The 19,876-nt window shown below is 34.3% G+C and overlaps 1 protein-coding gene across 4 annotated transcripts in view; it reads left to right on the forward strand.

Annotated features, from left to right (window-relative positions):
* Positions 1–19,876, forward strand: part of LOC125651891 (solute carrier family 12 member 3-like) — a 66,253-nt gene that overhangs the window by 35,013 nt on the left and 11,364 nt on the right. Inside the window, exons 11-21 of one of the 4 annotated variants that reach the window (XM_056166615.1) lie at positions 124–225; positions 445–600; positions 1,835–1,934; positions 3,063–3,174; positions 5,559–5,693; positions 5,944–6,056; positions 9,567–9,691; positions 10,178–10,216; positions 15,855–16,082; positions 16,289–16,403; positions 17,476–17,562. In XM_056166615.1, coding sequence (XP_056022590.1) covers positions 124–225; positions 445–600; positions 1,835–1,934; positions 3,063–3,174; positions 5,559–5,693; positions 5,944–6,056; positions 9,567–9,691; positions 10,178–10,216; positions 15,855–16,082; positions 16,289–16,403; positions 17,476–17,562 — 1,312 coding nt within the window. The remainder of the gene's footprint in view (positions 1–123; positions 226–444; positions 601–1,834; positions 1,935–3,062; positions 3,175–5,558; positions 5,694–5,943; positions 6,057–9,566; positions 9,692–10,177; positions 10,217–15,854; positions 16,083–16,288; positions 16,404–17,475; positions 17,563–19,876) is intronic. The other 3 variants (XM_056166616.1, XM_056166617.1, XM_056166618.1) reach the window with 3 other exon arrangements.

Raw genomic sequence — 19,876 nt, forward strand, 5'->3', positions numbered from 1 at the left:
AAATAAAATACATTTTTTATGTATAGTTACCAATAGTGTCAATTTGCGATCAGGATAATCTCTAAAGTTTTAAAAATGAAGCATATGAATATTAAGAAGTAATGTAACTCTGCATGTCTACAGGTGATCTGAATGCAATAGCTCCCATTATCTCCAACTTTTTCCTGATGTCCTATGCCCTCATCAATTACTCCTGTTTTGATGCTTCGCTTGCCAATTCACCTGGTAAGTTTCTCTCGCACTCATAACAGCTGACACAACATGCCAAGCACCTATTGTGATTTTTACTAACTGTAGAAATTGATCCATTAAGAACATGTCCATGACAATCTCATTTTGTGTAGATTATTGAGAAAGCAAGACCTCATCTGTTTAACCCCCCCCCCCCCCCCCCTTCTCTTGCTTCACATGCACATCTGATTTCCTTGTTTTCTGTTTTTTAAGGTTGGCGTCCAGCATTCCGTTACTATTCTATGTGGTTGAGTTTACTTGGTGCCTTACTTTGTATAGCTGTGATGTTTATCATGAATTGGTGGACAGCCCTCATTACATTTGTTATCATCTGTGCCCTTTTTGTATATGTCCATTATTCTAAACCAGGTGAGTGATACGAAAGACCAGAATGTTTATAGCTTCAGATAGATTGTAAATATCTGATTTATTTTGGTTTTCTTGAGTAATAAAAATGTCTTTTTCATGAAACTGCATCAAACTGGCTATCATTTCCAGAATACAAAGTCTACACATGAAAGTCATATGTTTAAGGATTAATATTAAATGTGTTTATAATGGATATTAAGTGTGTCTATAATTGATATTAAATGTGTCTATACTTAATATTCTTGCACACGAGAGACTTTGTTTAGGTTTACACCCGTGAAACCGCTGGATCAGCCCTATTAGTTTCTAGAATTCACATGTTTAATATCTAGAATTCACATGTATATATTGGATAGAATCCAAAAAGCTAGTCAGATATATGTACCATGATGCATCAAAACACACCCTCTAAATTTAGAGCCACATTGTTTACATTGGTTATCATCAGGCTATGTTAAACTGAGAATAAGAGCAAGAAGATGTTTTTGATTTGTAAATCTTAATTATCTATTCAGTGGGGAAACTATCGTAGACAAAAGACTGCATCTGTCTGATATTGCCACATTTTTGTTTTTTGTTTTTGCTTTACTACATAAATCCTTGAAATGTTTAATTTTTCATCTCATTTCTATGTAACATACTACAATGTCATAGATGTACAATACTACATGTAGCTTAGCATGTAAATAAAACAACAGTTTAAATGTTTCAAAATTGAGCAATGGAGATTGCCAGTTAGTTAATTTTATCATAAAATTTTCTTCACCTTCCTTGATATTGATACAATTGATTCAGAAGTATGGTCAATGATAAAGTGATTCTAGTGTGTAAATATTATAATTATCAACTTTCACAGACGCTTACTGCTATAAGCACCTGTGTTAAGGAGGAATAAACATCATCATAATGGCTGACTTCCTTTTGAAAAAATATATATCAACAATACATGTACATTCCTTTTAAAACTTCCTGCCTATAGCTGGGTAGCTTAAGTGAACCTGTCAACTGCTAATCTGTTGTTCATGCATTGAGTCAAGTAAGGATTAAAAAAAATTTCAAATTACTTTCTACTAAAACTGCCTTTTTATAAAATAAAGTAAATTTGAAACTTCAATTTCAAAATATTGTTATACTCCATTTTTCATTCATATTGGATTTCTGTGGTGTGCTATTCCTCCTTAACGATATACAGTGTATGCTGTAATTTTGACTGTACACATGTTTGTTTTATTAGATGTGAACTGGGGATCCTCCACTCAGGCTCATGTTTATAAGAATGCTTTAAATACAACGCTAAAGCTTGTCTCAGTAGAGGACCATATCAAAAACTTCAGGTAAAAACATTTGTCTATAATCCTGATTATATAATTACGTTACCGTGGATTTTAGAAATGAGTACTGTGCGTAAAAATATATGATTTATAGTGTCGCAGCTGGAACGATGTTGCCAAATTATTGATTCACTTTTTGGCAAAATTACATATTTTAATATACATGTACTATGAGCTTATGTTATTCTATGAGCTTGATTTATTCTATGAGCTTGAGTTATTCTCTGAGCTTTTAAAAGGTATTTTATCCTGGAAGTAGAGGGGTAAGCAATATGTGTAAAATGAATTGATATTGTCCAACAATTAAAAGAGTCGTTCCTAGCAAAAAGGGCCCTTATAAGTATTTTAGTGCTAAAGTGTGAACTAAGAGAATATCCCTCAAAATATGAGAGTAAATTTGGTTGTCGTTGAAATATTATTGTCAATCAAAGATGACAATCAACTCGTGTTTGATAATCTTGACCCTTTTCTTTACAAGTATGCAAAAAATTACGTAACATTTTTTCATTGTGACGTTTTTTGAAAAACATTTTTAGATAAGATAAGGGTCCTTTTTGCTAGGAACGGCTCAAAAGATCTTCTATATTCAAAACATTTTCAAGAAATTCCAAATACTAGTGTACTAACGACTCTTTGTTTTGTTGAGATACTAGCTGTTCTATACTGTAAACATGGAAATTTTACCCTAAATACACAATTACAAGATTTTCATGTAAATAATTACCCCCTATGTACTAATTCTGTAAACATGGAAATTTTACACTAAATACACAATTACACAAGATTTTCATGTAAATTTCCCCCCTCCCCACGTACTAATTCTGTAAACATGGAAATTTTACACTATGTACGCAATTACAAGATTTTCGTGGAAATTAACAACCACCCACACCCCCATTCCCGTACTGATTCCCATAGTCAAGCAATTTATTAACTAAAGATTCTGACATTGTTTAATTAAACAATGCACATATGGTTGGCAAAGAAAATAATTTAGCATTATTAATAACATGTGGAAATATCCATGTTTACAGTAATTGACAAGTGAATGAAAATGCATGTCAGGAAAAAGAACTTTCACTATTAAAATCTCAGTGATGAGTGTTGTAGTTTGTGCTTTCTCACCTGCAGACCTCAGGTGCTGGTATTGACAGGTGTTCCCTGGGCCAGGCCGGGGCTGGTGGACTTTGTGTATGGACTGACTCACAAGATCAGTCTCATGGTGTGTGGCAATATCATTGTGGTAAGTGAACATATCTTGTCATTCTGCATTCAAATTTTAGAAGAAGAAAAAAATTAAGAATGTACAAATATCCTGAAAAAATGAGATATAATTTTGGATATGTGGTTGTGTGCTTGAATCTGATATATGGAAGGTGTTCTCTTTACCTGAAGATATGAACTTATTCATACCATATAATCTGCTTATAATCTCAAAATAGCAAACCTCTGGTGTGGATAGAATGGTAAAAGGCACATATAGATTATTAAAAAAAAAATTCATGCTGAAATTGTTGGCTGTTATAACATGTACATACATGTGATAACTTTGTATTAGTAAACATTGTACATACGTGTGATAACTTTGTATTAGTAAACATTGTACATACGTGTGATAACTTTGTATTAGTAAACATTGTACATACGTGTGATAACTTTGTATTAGTAAACATTGTACATACGTGTGATAACTTTGTATTAGTAAACATTGTACATACGTGTGATAATTGATATTCTTTGTATTAGTAAACATTGTTTTCAGAATTTAATGTATATGTATGATCATTGATATTCTTTTTTATGGTAAACATCGTTTTCATAATTTAATGTCATGCATGTAAATCAGAAGCAAAAGTAATTTTGTAGAAAGTTTCAAAGCACTATATTGATAAAAAAAAATCATAAAAGATGTTTCCAAAAGGGAGATAACTTTGTCGGAAACTTGACACTCTATAGAATTGGATGTTAAATGGTAGTCTGGTGCTAAGGGTCATTTCATTTTAACATGGAAGCATTTTTCTTTGGTGTTTGGAAAAGTATTTGACATTTCATGAGTCATTTATGCTATAGTTTTTTGACATTTCACGAGTCATTTATGCTATAGTTTTTTGACATTTCATGAGTCATTTATGCTATAGTTTTTTGACATTTCATGAGTCATTTATGCTATAGTTTTTTGACATTTCACGAGTCATTTGTGCTATAATAGTTTTTATACGCCCGTCTTAAGACGGGACGTATTATGGTATGGCGTTCATGTCCGTCCGTCCGTCTGTCCGTCCGTCTGTTAGCTTTTTCGTGTCCGACCTGTAACTTAAATACTACAAGGCCTAGATTCATCAAACTTTGTCTGTAGATACATCTTGGGTAGAAGGTGTGTCGCACATTAAAACCAGGTCACTGTGACTTTTCATTAAGAAGATATCCGTCTGTCCGTCCGTCTGTTAGCTTTTTCATGTCCGACCCGTAACTTAAATACTACAAGGCCTAGAATCATCAAACTTTGTCTGTAGATACATCTTGGGTAGAAGGTGTGTCGCACATTAAAACTAGGTCACTGTGACTTTTCATTAAGAAGATATCCGTCTGTCCGTCCGTCTGTTAGCTTTTTCGTGTCCGACCCGTAACTTAAATACTACAAGGCCTAGAATCATCAAACTTTGTCTGTAGATACATTTTGGGTAGAAGGTGTGTCGCACATTAAAACCAGGTCACTGTGACTTTTCATTAAGAAGATATGGCCATATATGGCAAAAACTTGTTCGGCTCATAACTTGAAAACTATTAGACCTAGAATCACCAAAACTGGTCAACTAATGCATCTTAGGTAGAAGGTGTGTCGCATCCTACTTTAAGGTCACTGTGACATTTAATTAAGGTGATATTTAAAAAAAATGTTTTAATGGGTACAATCTATACTGTTAACAATATGTGACGGGCGTATCATGTGCCGTGGCGGTGCACTTTATTTGACATTTCATGAGTCATTTATGCTATAATTTTTTGACATTTCACGAGTCATTTATGCTATAGTTTTTTGACATTTCACGAGTCATTTATGCTATAGTTTTTTGACATTTCACGAGTCATTTATGCTATAGTTTTTGACATTTCATGAGTCATTTATGCTATAGTTTTTTCCATCACTTACACACAGTGTGGCACATCATGGCAGTTACCCCATTGCATCAATCCAAGAGACATTAAATCTCAATGCTCTTGTTTTCATTTTTGATATCACAAAGTTGGCCAAAAATTCTTTAAATTCAATCATGATTCAATGGTTCATCATTTCATAAAAAAATTGTAGGAAAGTTTGTCATGTTCTTTGAGGGAGTTTCTTTGTGTAGGTAAGCTAGTGAAGGTTTTTGACTATATAAGGAAGCTAGTTACATGTAGTTCTTTCACTGTAGGTAGCTAGTCAAGTTCTTCGTGTCAGTAAGCTAGTTTAGTTCTTTGACTGCGTAGGGAAGATTGTCACGTTCTTTGACTGTGCATATGGTATTGCTGCTAAAATGGAATATTTTATATTGACTTGTATGTACATGTATATGACCTGCATCAAAGTTTGTGAGGAAAATGAATTGCTGTAGATCTGGGGATTTAGTAGATCTTGTTTTGTGACAGGGTTCCCAGACAGATAATCTAAAGCATCTCCGTCCCAAGGAGGCATATCATTGGTTACATAACAGAAGAGTCAAGGGATTCTACAGTGTTACAACGGCTGAAAACTTCAGAACAGGAGCTCAGAGCCTCATGCAGGTCAGGGGAAAGATAACATGAAAAACAGGCTCTGTGTAATGATCTGCATTACAATGGAATTTTTTCCTGGGCATTTACAGTATACTAAAATAAATGAAATTGGAGAAAAGTTTAAAATAACAGTTAGCATTGCATTCTTAAACTGTTTGAAGGCAGTAAAAACAAAACACTCGGTGACATACAAAGTAGTAGGAAGCAATAATGTAATTTACAATGTTTTTCTGAAATAAAATTGTATTCAATTTTTCAGAATGTTGGTGTTGGAAAACTAAAACCCAACATTCTTCTCATGGGGTTCATGTCTCGATGGAACAACCCGGAAGTGAACCAGGCTCTAGTAGAGGAGTACTTCCACGTAGTTCAGTGAGTAACATTCAGGTTCCATTTCTACAATATTTATACACGTAGTTCAGTGAGTAACATTCAGGTTCCATTTCTACAATATTTATACACGTAGTTCAGTAGGTAACATTCAGGTTCCATTTCTACAATATTTATACACGTAGTTCAGTAGGTAACATTCAGGTTCCATTTCTACAATATTTATACACGTAGTTCAGTGAGTAACGTTCAGGTTCCATTTCTACAATATTTATACACGTAGTTCAGTGAGTAACGTTCAGGTTCCATTTCTACAATATTTATACACGTAGTTCAGTGAGTAACGTTCAGGTTCCATTTCTACTATATTTATACACGTAGTTCAGTGAGTAACGTTCAGGTTCCATTTCTACAATATTTATACACGTAGTTCAGTGAGTAACGTTCAGGTTCCATTTCTACAATATTTATACACATAGTTCAGTGAGTAGCATTCAGGTTCCATTTCTACAATATTTATACTCGTAGTTCAGTGAGTAACATTCAGGTTCCATTTCTACAATATTTATACTCGGTAGTTCAGTGAGTAACATTCAGGTTCCATTTCTACAATATTTATGCGCACAGATTTTATGGAGGATTTTTTCTGCAGTTCATGTCGGCATTGATTTACTCATTTGTCAGTTCCCTAGGCTACTGACAAAGCTTGCAAAGCTTTGAGGGACTGCTTCTTCCTCTTTTTAATCATCTGTTCATTCATCTGTCCATCGTTCTTACCTTGTCATTACAACAAAATGATTAAAGACCAGCTTTGAACGAAAATAGACCACGTGTATACTTGTGAATGAAGAAAGATCAATATTCATGGTTTAATTGTACACAAAACCAGCCAGCCTGTATCATTTGGAGTAGAGACTCCACTAATGGAATCTGTTCAGATTACAATAAATATTGTTAGCTCTTCTGAGCCGAAGGCTCAAAGAGCTAATGCTACGGCCATTTGTGCGGTGTGCGTAAACTTTTTAGAAAAAGGGCTATAACTCAAGAACCCCTTGGCCAATTTTTTTCAAATTTGTTACAGGGTATCATTGGCCCAAGGGCTTTCATGCATACTAAATAGAGGGATGTGACCCTTTAACAAGGGGAGATAATCAGGAAAATACAAACAAAAGTAGTGGTTGCTAAAAAATTTTCTTCTCAAGAACCACTGGGCAGATTATCACCAAACTTACACATAAGGATGAGGATATGTTGTAGATTAAAAATTGTTCAAGGCATTACCCTGGGGCAAAGGGCGTGGTCTCAAGGTCACTTCAAAGTTGACCTAAATTTATATTTCCTTAAATCTTTGATATTTTATACATTATAAGGACTAGGATCATCAAATTTTGACAGTTGATGCATCTTAGGACCTTGTGTCAAGTTGTCTCAAAAGTAGGTCACGGTGACCTACTTTTTGAATTTTGCAGGTATTTATTTTGAAATTAATTTTGATGCATATCTTGGACACTTTGAAGCCTATGATCATCAAAACTTGTCAGTTGGTGGATCATGGGACCTTGAAATGCGTCAACTGAAAAATAGGTCACTGTGACCTACTTTCTGAATTTTATGGCTTATCATTTATAGATATATTTTAAGTTGTTATTTCAAATACCGAGAGGTTTAGAATCATCAAATCTTGTAAGTTGATGCATCTTGAGGCCTTGAAACATATTTATAAAAAAAGTAGGTCACAGTGACCTACTTTTTGAATTTTGCAGATATTCAAATTTCACATTTTCAATTTTAGATGCATATTTTGGGCACTGTAAAACCTAGGATCATCAAACTTTGTCAGTTGATGCGTCTTCAGTCTTCGGTTTGTGTCGACCAAAAAGTAGGTCACCATGACCTACTTTTGGTATTTGACAGCTAAATTACTATATTTCAGACACTATTTGACCTACAATCATCAAACTTTGTCAGTTGATGCATCTTGAGTCTTCGGAGTGTGTCGACCAAAAAGTAGGTCACTGTGACCTACTTTTGGCATTTGACAGTTATATTTATATATTTCAGTCACTAATTGACCTACAATCATCAAACTTTGACAGTTGATGCATCTTGAGTCTACGGAGTGTGTCGACCAAAAAGTAGGTCACCTTGACCTACTTTTGGAATTTGACGGCTATATTTATATATTTCAGATACTATTTGACCTACAGTCATCAAACTTTGTCAGTTGATGGGTCTTGCATGTTCGAAGGGTTTCGACCAAAAAGTAGGTCAACTTGACCTACTTTTGGAATTGGATGGCTATATTTATATATTTTCAGATACTATTTGACCTACAGTCATCAAACTTTGTCAGTTGATGCGTCTTGCATGTTCAAAGAGTGTCGACGAAAAAGTAGGTCACCTTGACCTACTTTTGGAATTGGACAGCTATATTTATATAATTCAGATACTATTTGACCTACAGTCATCAAACTTTGTCAGTTGTTGGGTCTTGCATGTTTGAAGGGTGTTGACGAAAAAGTAGGTCACCTTGACCTACTTTTGGAATTGGACGGCTATATTTATATATTTCAGATACTATTTGACCTACAGTCATCAAACTTTGTCAGTTGATGGGTCTTGCATGTTCGGAGTTCGCTGACCAAAAAGTAGGTCACCATGACCTACGATTGGAATTTGACAGCTATATTTCAATATTCAGATACTAATTGGCTTAAAGTCATCAAACTTTGTCAGTTGATATTTCTTGGGTTCTCAAAATGTGTAAACCAATAAGTAGGTCACATTGACCTACTTTTTTTTTAATTCTTAGGATTTAACTAAAGATTTATAATACTAAGAGGCTAAGAATAGAAATGGTGGGGTTGTACAATTTATCAGAAGAGCGATTCTAGGCCCTTGGGCCTCTTGTTACCTTCATTTTCTGAGAATCAGCAGGGAGGGGGGAAATTTGCATATTATTGATGTAGTGAAACCTGTCTTATCTGTGGAGAGATGATTCTTTTGTTGGAATACACTGTGTTGCAATAAACAGTGTGACAAACAATGAAAATAAGGGTCAGAATGCCCAGTAAACACCGGTGTCGGTGGCCTAGTGGTTAGGCTGTCAGACTCTCGACCGAAAGGTCGTGGGTTCGAGTCCTGGCCATGGCAAGGCCGACGTTGTGTTCTTGGGAAAGGCACTTTACACGAATTTCCTCACTCCACCCAAGTGTAAAAGGGGTACCTGGCAATAGACAGTGAAAGATATTGTTAGAATGTTAGTGCTCTAGCGCCTGTAACGACAGCTTGCACTGTATGCTTCCCAGGAAGCTGAGAAAGTTTTAGATTGATATAAGGTCTGCTGGGGTAATAATGTATTGTAAAGCGCTTTGAGCAGCATACGCTGGAAAAGCGCTATATAAAAATCCAATCATCATCACAATCAATCATTAGACAGTTTTCACTGTACATCTTGTCCACAGATTTTGTCGCTACGTGGATAAAGGTGTGCCTACAGTTATTTTTTGTATTTGTTTGCTATTATTTTGAAAACTTGACTGTTATTTGTAGTGATGCCTTTGACTTGGAGTATGGAGTAGGTATTTTACGGCTGAGGGAAGGTTTATATTGTGAGACAGATGCTAAAGAAAGCCTCATTGAGGATAACTCAGTACATCACAAAGCAGATCCAGACGGTAAGTGGAATGTAGTATTGATGGAAGGACATCCTGTTCACAAGTGAATTCTGATAATTGTAGCTAAGGCATTGAGTAAATCTGTAAATAGTATGCAAGGCAAATGTACTGTAGAAGTGGAATTTTTAGCCAGACACAAAGTTAGCGATTTTCCAATAAAGATGGATAGCTAATTTTAGTGACTCTATAATTCCAAGAAAGAAAATTATTACCTACGATAAAGAGTAAATTGTTGGCAATATTCAATTTTAGCGATCTCACAATACCCTTGCTAATAATACCAAAATTAAATTCTTACTAAAAACTCTGCTTATACAGTATTTACTGAAGAGGAAGTCCACAGAAGCTTAATGATTTGAAAAATACATTGATTGAAAACTGAGTTTGCAACGAAAGAGTGTCAACAATGACAGATTTAGAAGTATACAATGAGTGTAGACGTTATGAATTGTAAAAATTGATTCTGTTTATGAATTTCTTGATCAGATCGACATCCCAAAGTTAGGTTCAAATTTACACGGAAGCGTAAGTAGTTTGCCACTTTTTATCATAGTCAACATCTTGAATTTGTATAGTGTTTCTACACCACTGCACGGGAAACTCTTCATTGATTTTATTTTTCTGCTGCGTGAAAAAGTTGCAAATTATTACTGAGTGTTTATGGAGGGGAAAGTACTGGTTTGGATAATTCCGGGAAATATAGTTAAAGTAGACTGTACAGGGCAGTAGTCTTCACTTATAAACAAGTAAATCTAATACAGACAATTCTGATATTGTGTTTAAAGCAAGAGTGGGTGATTTTCATTGAGTTTGTAGATCTAGGAAGATCCATGGTTTGGGGATATGTTGTAAATCTGTAATTTATAATACAGAATCCCTTACTCTATGTTTTTATATAAACCCGACCTTTCAGTACAATGTTTATTCCAAGGTCTGCAGTTCTCGAAAATGTCTTACCATATTTTAACTTTTCTGAATACTGTATTATATGCTTGCCTGAAAGTTTATTGTGTACATAAGTTTAAATCATGAAATAGGAGAAGTAATTTAGTATACCTGTTAAATCATCAAAGCATGAAGTACCTTGATTCTTGTCAGTGGAATCAAAACTCCTTTCTAAACAGCATGTTTCTGGACCCATTTTACAAAAGGTCTGATGAGTCTGGTCATGCATGTAAATATTTCTATTTAGATGTAATTCTTTTAAAAATGTGGTTGTAATTTTTGACCTAATAAGTTGTAGGACATTTTGTTAAATGGACTCCAGAATCTCACTTTTTAAAACATAACTTTCAGGACTCACTTTTAACTTACTGACTTCATTTTCAGCTCTTAAAAGCAGACATTGATCAGCAAGAGCAATCTATACATTTTGAGGTCAAGGTCATTATGAAATGTGTCATGATATTACATGTATATATCACATTTTATAATCTGCAGACTTTTTTCAATGCTTAAGTGTATAGACTATGATCGAAGGCTGCCACCTATAAATGATCTACTTTTAAAAGTTGGCGATGGTCAGAATGAGACATTTATGGAGTTAGAAGGTCAAGGTCATGTAGAAATAAAACAGGACTTTCGGATTGTATGGTAAACTACACCTGTTTTTAATGGATTCTTTGGCAGGTAACAACAACTATGATAATGGATGTAACATTTCAACCCCCTAAAAAAGAAAATCGGGGTAGCATCATATAGTTTGGTTTGAATTTTTCCTGAACTCGGTTTGGTTTTTAATATGATATTAAGAAGCTAAAATAGATTCACTAACTGAATAATCGGTGTAGAATTGTTTGTTGAAGTAGCCATAACAGAAAGTCGAGTCAATCTAACAACCCAAAAGGTACATGATTTACACTGATGTATTTGGATTAACTAGTAGCAAAACCAAACTCCATAAAGTCAATTGTTTCTAAATAGCACATTGAATTGTACAGTACCCGCAATGTTATTCTTGACATTCCTATTGTGTTCTATCGTGCATGTATCCTATCATATCGTGCATGTATCCTATCGTATCGTGTTTTGCGTTTATCGAGTTTTTCGTTTTCTATCGTGTTTTGTGTTTATCAGGTCTATAGTGTATCATGTTTTGCGTGTATCAGGTTTTCCGTTTATCGTGAAAATCGTTTATCGTGTAGCTTGGGCAACTATCGGGATTGTATATCAAATCTAATGAAAAAGTACGATACCTTTCGAAAGCTTTATTCGTTTCGTTAAAGAAGCTATTTTTAGGAATCGAGAAAAGACAGTATATTTGGAGAATATAAAGCTGTCGATTTTAAGACAGACAGTCCAGAGAGGGTGAAAATTTATCACAATTTCATTCTAAATAATATAAAAAGTAGGCAGTGGTTTGCCAAGCAAACCGGGGACCGTAAATCTGAAAGCTCCTTCGTGTACAGTTCATAAACATTTGCTTGTCTAGAAACAATTATTTGTAATTAACAATAACAGAGAAATAGGAAGTTCCGATTTGAAAGGAAAAATCAGTAAAGTACGTTGTTTATTACATGTATTTGAATAAAGGCTCGTTTTCTTCCGATTTTTTTTCCACCTGTGTTTTGTTTATATACCCACCATTGAACTTGTGTGCATCTGTGTATCACCCGTGTTTTGACTGCAAACATTCTCAGGAACATTGTATTTGACACATTTAGAAGATTCAGTTTTAAAAGGGTGCAAGCGTGTTGCATCTCCCAAAAGTCTGCCCAACTGGGCACGACTCGGCTGTCATCGTTGTTGTTGTTTTTACTTGTACACTTGTACCTATAATCGTATGGGTAGATACTGCAAATTAATACCGGGTTTGATGATCTTTTGTATTTTTTTTTTTTTTTTTTTTTTTTTATACATACTAAACACATTTTTTTAAGCGTTTCAATATTGTGAATTTAAAAAAGCCGTGTTTTATTTATTTATTTTTTCATAGTTTATTTATTTTTGTTATTAAGATATCAATTCAAATACATATATTCCGATTACTTATGAATATCAATCATCACACATCGTGTAGAAATATCTAAAGTATGAAGATTTAGGGTAATGCAGTGAATGTTTTTTTAAAGCGGTCATGATGAAAATAATTGTAATTGTTGAATGACCGGTGATCTTAGAGCTTGATGCAAAATAACCCCCTCCTCGCTACACACAAAATATTCCTTGGTTTATTTCACATTCAAGATAATAGACATTAGAATTAGAGAGCTACTGAAGCATGATATCACTACATTATATTACATTTAATTAATTCACTGTATAATTTATATATTAAACATTAGGTGACAATTATAATATAATTCAAATAGATATCAAATAATGAATTAAATACCGTATACAGTTTAGTTTTCTGATTTTAGCTGTGATGGCGTAAAAATTGAAATGAAATTTTTTTTTTAAAGTACGACCATGTATTAAAGAAATTATATGTTTTAGATGTATAATGAATATTGAAATCCTTCAGCATTATTACCAACATAATGTAATTATGTTGTCGGTATCAAAATTTCGTTCTGTCTAAATTGATTCTAAATTTATAACATTTCTATCAGGTTTTCCGTTTATCGTGAAGATCGTTTATCGTGTTTTGCGTTTATCAGGTCTATCGTGAAGATCGTTTATCAGGTTTTGCGTTTATCAGGTTTATCGTGTATCCTATCGTATCGTGCGTGTATCGTGTTCTATCGTTTATCATGTCAAGAATAACGTTGCGGGTACTGTATGATCTTTGTTCTTTTAGAAATTTAGTTCTTAAAAACAAAAAATAATTCATGAGAATTCCATGATAGGAATGAATCTATAATGTGAAATTTTTTAAAGCAATACAAGCTGTAACTGGCGGTATTTTTTCAACTATAATTTATGAAATTTCATGATCCCCGGGGTAGGGGTTCTGACCCCAGGGCGGGGCTTAACTTACTATATAGTATCTATGTTAAAACATTTAAATAGCATCTTCTTCAGTGTTATTGATACTGAATTGAAACTAAATGAATATTTAGAAAGAGCAGGTAGTCTTTTACCAAAATTGTAAATTTGATGATAGGAATAGCTGAAAAGGATGTACAAAAATGGTGAATTTCACAACCCAGGGTTTTGACTCTATAAGATGGGTCCAAATTAGTCATATCTTTTAATGTTTTAATGTTAATACACCTACTATATTATGTAAAGCCTTTCATTGGTGTGTGCACTTTTGAGGGGAGTGAAGTTTTAAGAACACATCATGTTTTATACTGTAGCTGAACATTAGAATTTAGCTTTAATAGATATTCAGAGCAGGAAATCTATTCTAGATTTGATAGCTCTTGGGAGTAGTGATACTTTTCCACTAGTACTCAGGTGACCGATAAGGCCTGTGGGCCTCTTGTTTTTAAAACGTGTGAAAATCTTTGAAAAGTGTGTTTGACATCACGCAACATCGGAAGAAACTAATACAATGTATGTTGCTCCATGAACCCACAACCTGGCTCGTAAAAGTCAGTGTATCTTATTTTTTTATTATGCAATAGATTATATGTACGATTTTCTGAATACTTGTCATGAATTGTTAGAATTTGAATCACAATCCCAAGCATGCAGTCATTTTCTCGTAATTTGCAAAGTTTTCAAACAGCCCTCGTACATTCATATAGTAATTTTGTTTGTATTGAATTTGAGATATGTTAAGGATTTTTTTGGTTGGGTCCCCTTAAATGCAATATATAGAGTCAAATTTATTATCATGATAAGTTAATGATAAATAGATGAAACGTAAGATGAAAATGGTGGAATCTTAACAGAAAATGGTCAGTTTTAGTGAAAAATTGAATTGATTTGAACATGGGTCCATGATAAAGTCCTACAAAACATTCTGGGAAAAAATGCCTTAATTGAAATTAAACAGTATTTAATAATGATAAATCTTAACAGGATGGGACAGCAGGCACTGCCTATATGCATCCTCATAAGTCAACTATATAAGTTGACTCATACTAAGAGAATTATCTTACATATGGATAGAAACTTAATAAGCAAACCATTATCATTTTAAAAAGAATTGTGCAATGTGTGGAAACAGAATGTTCAATTTGGTTTTCATATGTCGTGCAAAGCAAGTGCTTTAGTATCCATAGAAATCATCGTGTCGTCTGCTCATCGTGCTTCATATCCATATCATTGGAGAAGCATGGAGATACTCCATGCATTTGTACAATCTAAATTGTGTTTGAATTTGTGCCATTTCATAGAAAGTGCTTGAATTTGTGAGAAATTGGAAAAGTTGGAGAAGTGCTTGACGTTTTTGGAGAAAGTGCTCATTAATATGATTAATGTCAAAATTTGTTTTGGTGGTGATATCAAATCTTTCATCAGAATTAATACAGCTTTGATCAAAGAAAGAGCCATTCACTCATATGGTGCCTGACCTTTACAAGGTCATGGTGTTGCTCGATGATCTAATAAAGATGCTTGAAAAACATCTTGGAAAATGCTTAAAAAGTGCTTCAACAAATTATCATGGGATCTATGAGCCTTACAGTGTTTGTGCTTGATAATGAGACAAATGAGATTGTACCATGGTCCTAAGGCAAAGTTAATGAGATTTTATTCAGAAGAAAATGTTTGTGTCCAAGTAATTTTAGAGGTTTGAGAAGTAAAATTTTATTTTATAAACCCAAAGTAAATGGCATATTTCAGAAGGATTTAGTATATAGAGATCCAAATATCAGGATTTTTTTTATTGTGCATCACAGGTACTATATATCACTCTTTTGTAATGACAGTTCTAGACTTCAGCCCTTTAGACTTCTGAATTTTATGGCGGAAAAGTAAAGTTACAGCATGTTAATTACACAAGTAACAAAATCACATGACAGTATTTAATGTAACAATTTTGATCAATAACAGTACTAGATATTTTGTATTTGTATATTGAAATTAATACATTACACAAAACAGCACTATAATTTTATTGGCAGAAATTCTTTGATTTTGAGAAGAAGATCAAGCATATTTAAACACTTTTCTTTCTCTTTTGTCAGTCTTTATATGGCATGAAATTTGTAAAAAAAAAAAAAAAAAAAAAAAAAAATTCACATGATCATCACAAAGATCTTAATTCTATTGTGAAGTTGAAAACCTAAGATAAACGTCAGTAAATGTATTGTGGTAATTCTTTCAGATGAAGAGGAAGATAAACGACCTAGTTCTCCCAGCAGTCCTACCATGCTTCGCAGATCAAGCTCCTCCTCCGGGGACAGTGTTGCCGATGACAACGGTAACAACGGGATCATGCATATAGAAAGGGAAATAGGCCCGAGTGGAATTAAACAGGAACAGGTCAGGAACCGTTTTGCCAAGAAACAGAAGAAGGGAACAATCGATGTCTGGTGGTTGTTTGACGATGGCGGTGAGTGTCATTGCTTACTGAATTACACACATTTCAAATTTCTTCAGTATGGAAATATTACTGCCCATCATTATTGATTTAATGAGTAAATTATCGTCAAGTTCCGAGCCCACTCTTTTCCGTTTGTCTTCTGGCAGTGCTGATGCATATACTGAACACAAACGATGATAGAAAAAATATGTTGCGGTAATTTATTGTCTTTTTAGGTTTGACGCTTTTGCTGCCCTACATTTTGTCCACAAAACAGTACTGGCGTAACTGCCCACTGCGAGTGTTCGCTGCTGGGACAAAGAGGGGAGAGATAGATCGGGAACAGAGACAGTAGGGCTCACAAAGATTTTTGTTTTACATGTGTAATGATAAACTTGACAGCTTTTGATAATTGCTTAAACATGTTAGGGTTAGCTGTATGCATCTTTAAAAAAAACCCAGCTGTTAAAGCAATGCATCACTGATAGAATTACTTCTGCTAAATAGTTTGAAAACTTGCTGGTATTTCATTAAATCACAGAATGTGACAGGTGCCTAAATCTATGAAAATTTTTATATGATATAATGGTGCCTGGATTTCTATGAGGCAAAATCACTTCACATAAGGAAATGCAGCTATAGAGCACGATGACACCAAAAGCAACTCTGAAAATGAAGTTTCTACCAAAAGCAACTCTGAAAATGAAGTTTCTATCAAAAGCAGCCCTGAAAATGAAGTTTCTATCAAAAGCAACCCTGAAAATGATGTTTCTATCCTATCAATTTGAATTATTTACATGATTTCACTGGCAAGCCCAGTATTGTCTCACAAATCAACTTTTAATGTATTAACCAATCTTTTATATTTACATTTCCGATGTTTTTGTCTTCGATATCTTTACCAATCAAATGATCATTTCCTCATAAATGCGAACAATGTGCATATGAATCTTGATAGATATATTACGACAATTTAAAGCTGGCAATATTCTGACAGAAAGGAAAAATGTAAGTTGGAAAAATAATTATGTAATCAATTGAATTTCATATTTGAAAGTACATTAGGGTATGAGCAGCAATGATTGATGCCAGAATACTTTTCATGAAGCCCTGACATGCTTCAATGCTTCATGAAGTATGCTGGCATAAAGCGCATGCCAGGTCATGCCGTCATGTATTTTCAGAAATGAAATTAATTAGATGGAGGTTACTCATTACATGGCCACAGATAAATGTTGATTAATCAGTGGTTCAGCTAACTACCTACTTACTCTGTAATTAGATAAGTTAAAGATGTCCCAGTTTAAAAAATCTGTTATGACAGCTTTACATGAAAGAAATTTTTTTCGAAGGGATGTAAAACTTCAGATGACCAACAATGATAAACTGGATAAAGAAGTAAATGTAGTGGGTTTTTTTTCAGGATGGCAACATTGTTGAGTCGATTCAGAATCCAGTGTGAGAAGATGACAATTCTGTCTGATATTGGCAAATCACCATCAGAGGAAAGGTTAGCTTTCAAAATCTTAGATGTTTACAAACCCCACAAACAAGGTTCAGGGGGTATACTGGAATCACCTTGTCTATCTGTCAGTCCGTCTGTCCATGAACATAACTTGTCCAGAGTATATTTATACCCCAAGCAACGAAGTTGCGAAGGGTATAATCTTTTTGACCTGTCCGTCTGTCAGTCCATCAGTCCCTTTCTTAGCAGTGCAACTCCTCTGAGACTGCTCAACAGAATTTCGTGAAACTTTGTAGTTAATAAGGACACACTGTAGATATGCATATTCCCAGGAAATTCTGATTCAATAATTTTTCTGGGAGTTATGCCCCTTTTAAACTTAGAATCTCGAGCCCATCTGTCGTGTTCTTGCAGTAATGCATAGCATTACAATTCATTATGTGAGGAATCGTCAAGCAATGTTTGAGCATGGGGTATGTGAGCTTGTTCACTTTTTCTTTCATTTTGATACTGATGAACAGATTTGATTAAAACTTTATATTTTTCTTATATGAATAATGAAGATGTGCACTTGTTATTTTGATTGAAAGTTTTGAACATTCAAGGAAATTATGGATATTTTTATACGCTTCGACGATGTATTATGGTATGGCATTGTCCGCCTGTCTGTCCGGAACTTGTGGGCGGGATACAGACCGAACCGTAAGCTCCAGGATTTTACAACTTGGTACATTTGATCACCATGATTAGAGGGAGATGTCTATTGTTTTTTAAGATCAAAGGTCAAGGTCGTAGTATCAGTTAGTAGGAAAACCTAGTAGGAATACCTTGTGGGCAGGATACAAACCAAACTAAGCTCCAGAATATTGCAACTTAGTACATTTGATCACCATGAAGAGAGGAAGATGCCTATTTTTTTTTTCAAGATCAAAGGTCAAGGTTGCAGTATCACTTAGTCGGAAAACCTTGTAGGCAGTATACAGACCGAACTGTTGGGGCTAGGACTGTCAAACTTGGTACATATACACTTTATGCTAAGTGGAGGATGCCTATTGTTTCTCAAGATCAAAGGTCAAGGTTGAAGTAGCAGGATACAGACCGAACCACTGGGGCTAGGTCCATCAAACTTGGTATACATACATCTTATGCCAAGTGAAAATATTACATAGAGAGTACATGATTTGTCTGTTTTTATGATGCAAAGAAAGTATGCCATACCTTGCTGTTTGCTGATACTACTTGAAGCTAAGTTCTACAAATCATGGTGTAAGAAAAACACCCTAAGTTTGCTTTTCACGGGCATATTATGTACTGTTGGTGGTACTCTTGTTTCCATTTTGAGAGGGGTGGGGGGGGGGGGGGGGGGGGGGGGGGAGGAAATGTTCTTTAGAATATATCTTAAAAACCATTTATTCTTCATTGAGCACAAATTCACTATTTTCCACAATCCGATTTGCCCTGTGGGAAGTATTAGTCCTGTTCAGACTGCTCTAGTGTTATGTCTGTTTTGTTTCTGTTGGTGTATTTAAATATCCATGTACAACGTAATATGTATATACAGTGTTGCCTCGTTATATCCAGCTTTTGTCTCGGCTTATTTCGGAGTTTTATTGAGGGTGGCATTATGAAGACTTTTACCATATTAGTTCATTAATTTGAAAATAAAGTGGTTGATGAATTAATAAATTATTGTCCTTTAATTGCCATCCAAATCATATATATATATGCATGAAATTATTTTGTTTTAATAGTTTTTAAAACTTTGTTCAATAGTGGGATATTCTGTGCTTGCATGTGTATTTATAAAACACATAAGTACTGTACCGTATATACTCGCCTATAAGTCGGTCCGCCTATAAGTCGGTTGTATTTTTTAAGGTTATTTTGTAGGAATTTGTCATTGACCCGCTTATAAGTCGGTACAAATTTTTGTCAGAATCGGTTGACAATTTCAAGTCAATGCTCTAGTGTTTTTACCTATGTTTCAAAAAATATTTTGAGAAATTAATAATTATGAGGAGCTCAATATCCAAGCCATATCTGGTTGGGGTTTCAACCCACCCCTTGATCTATAATGGACAATGATCCCTTGTTTACTTACTCAATTATGATTTCCTAATTACCAGTACCTGACAGCGTGTTTACTTAGTGGCACGCGCCTCGCGGTTATTGTGGGGTTCCAGTATGATTCAATGTATCAACAATAGAGTTTTTAAGAGTCAAGAATGATGATCTAAATTATCTGTTAACAATATTCAATCTTTTACGAAATGTATTTCAGCCAGTATACATATGAATAGTTCAATATTAAATCGGGTTCGTAATTCAATTTTACCGATAAACGATAGTATTAGTTACC

Source organism: Ostrea edulis, chromosome 5 (genome assembly GCF_947568905.1).
Source record: "Ostrea edulis chromosome 5, xbOstEdul1.1, whole genome shotgun sequence".
Taxonomy (NCBI): domain Eukaryota; kingdom Metazoa; phylum Mollusca; class Bivalvia; order Ostreida; family Ostreidae; genus Ostrea; species Ostrea edulis.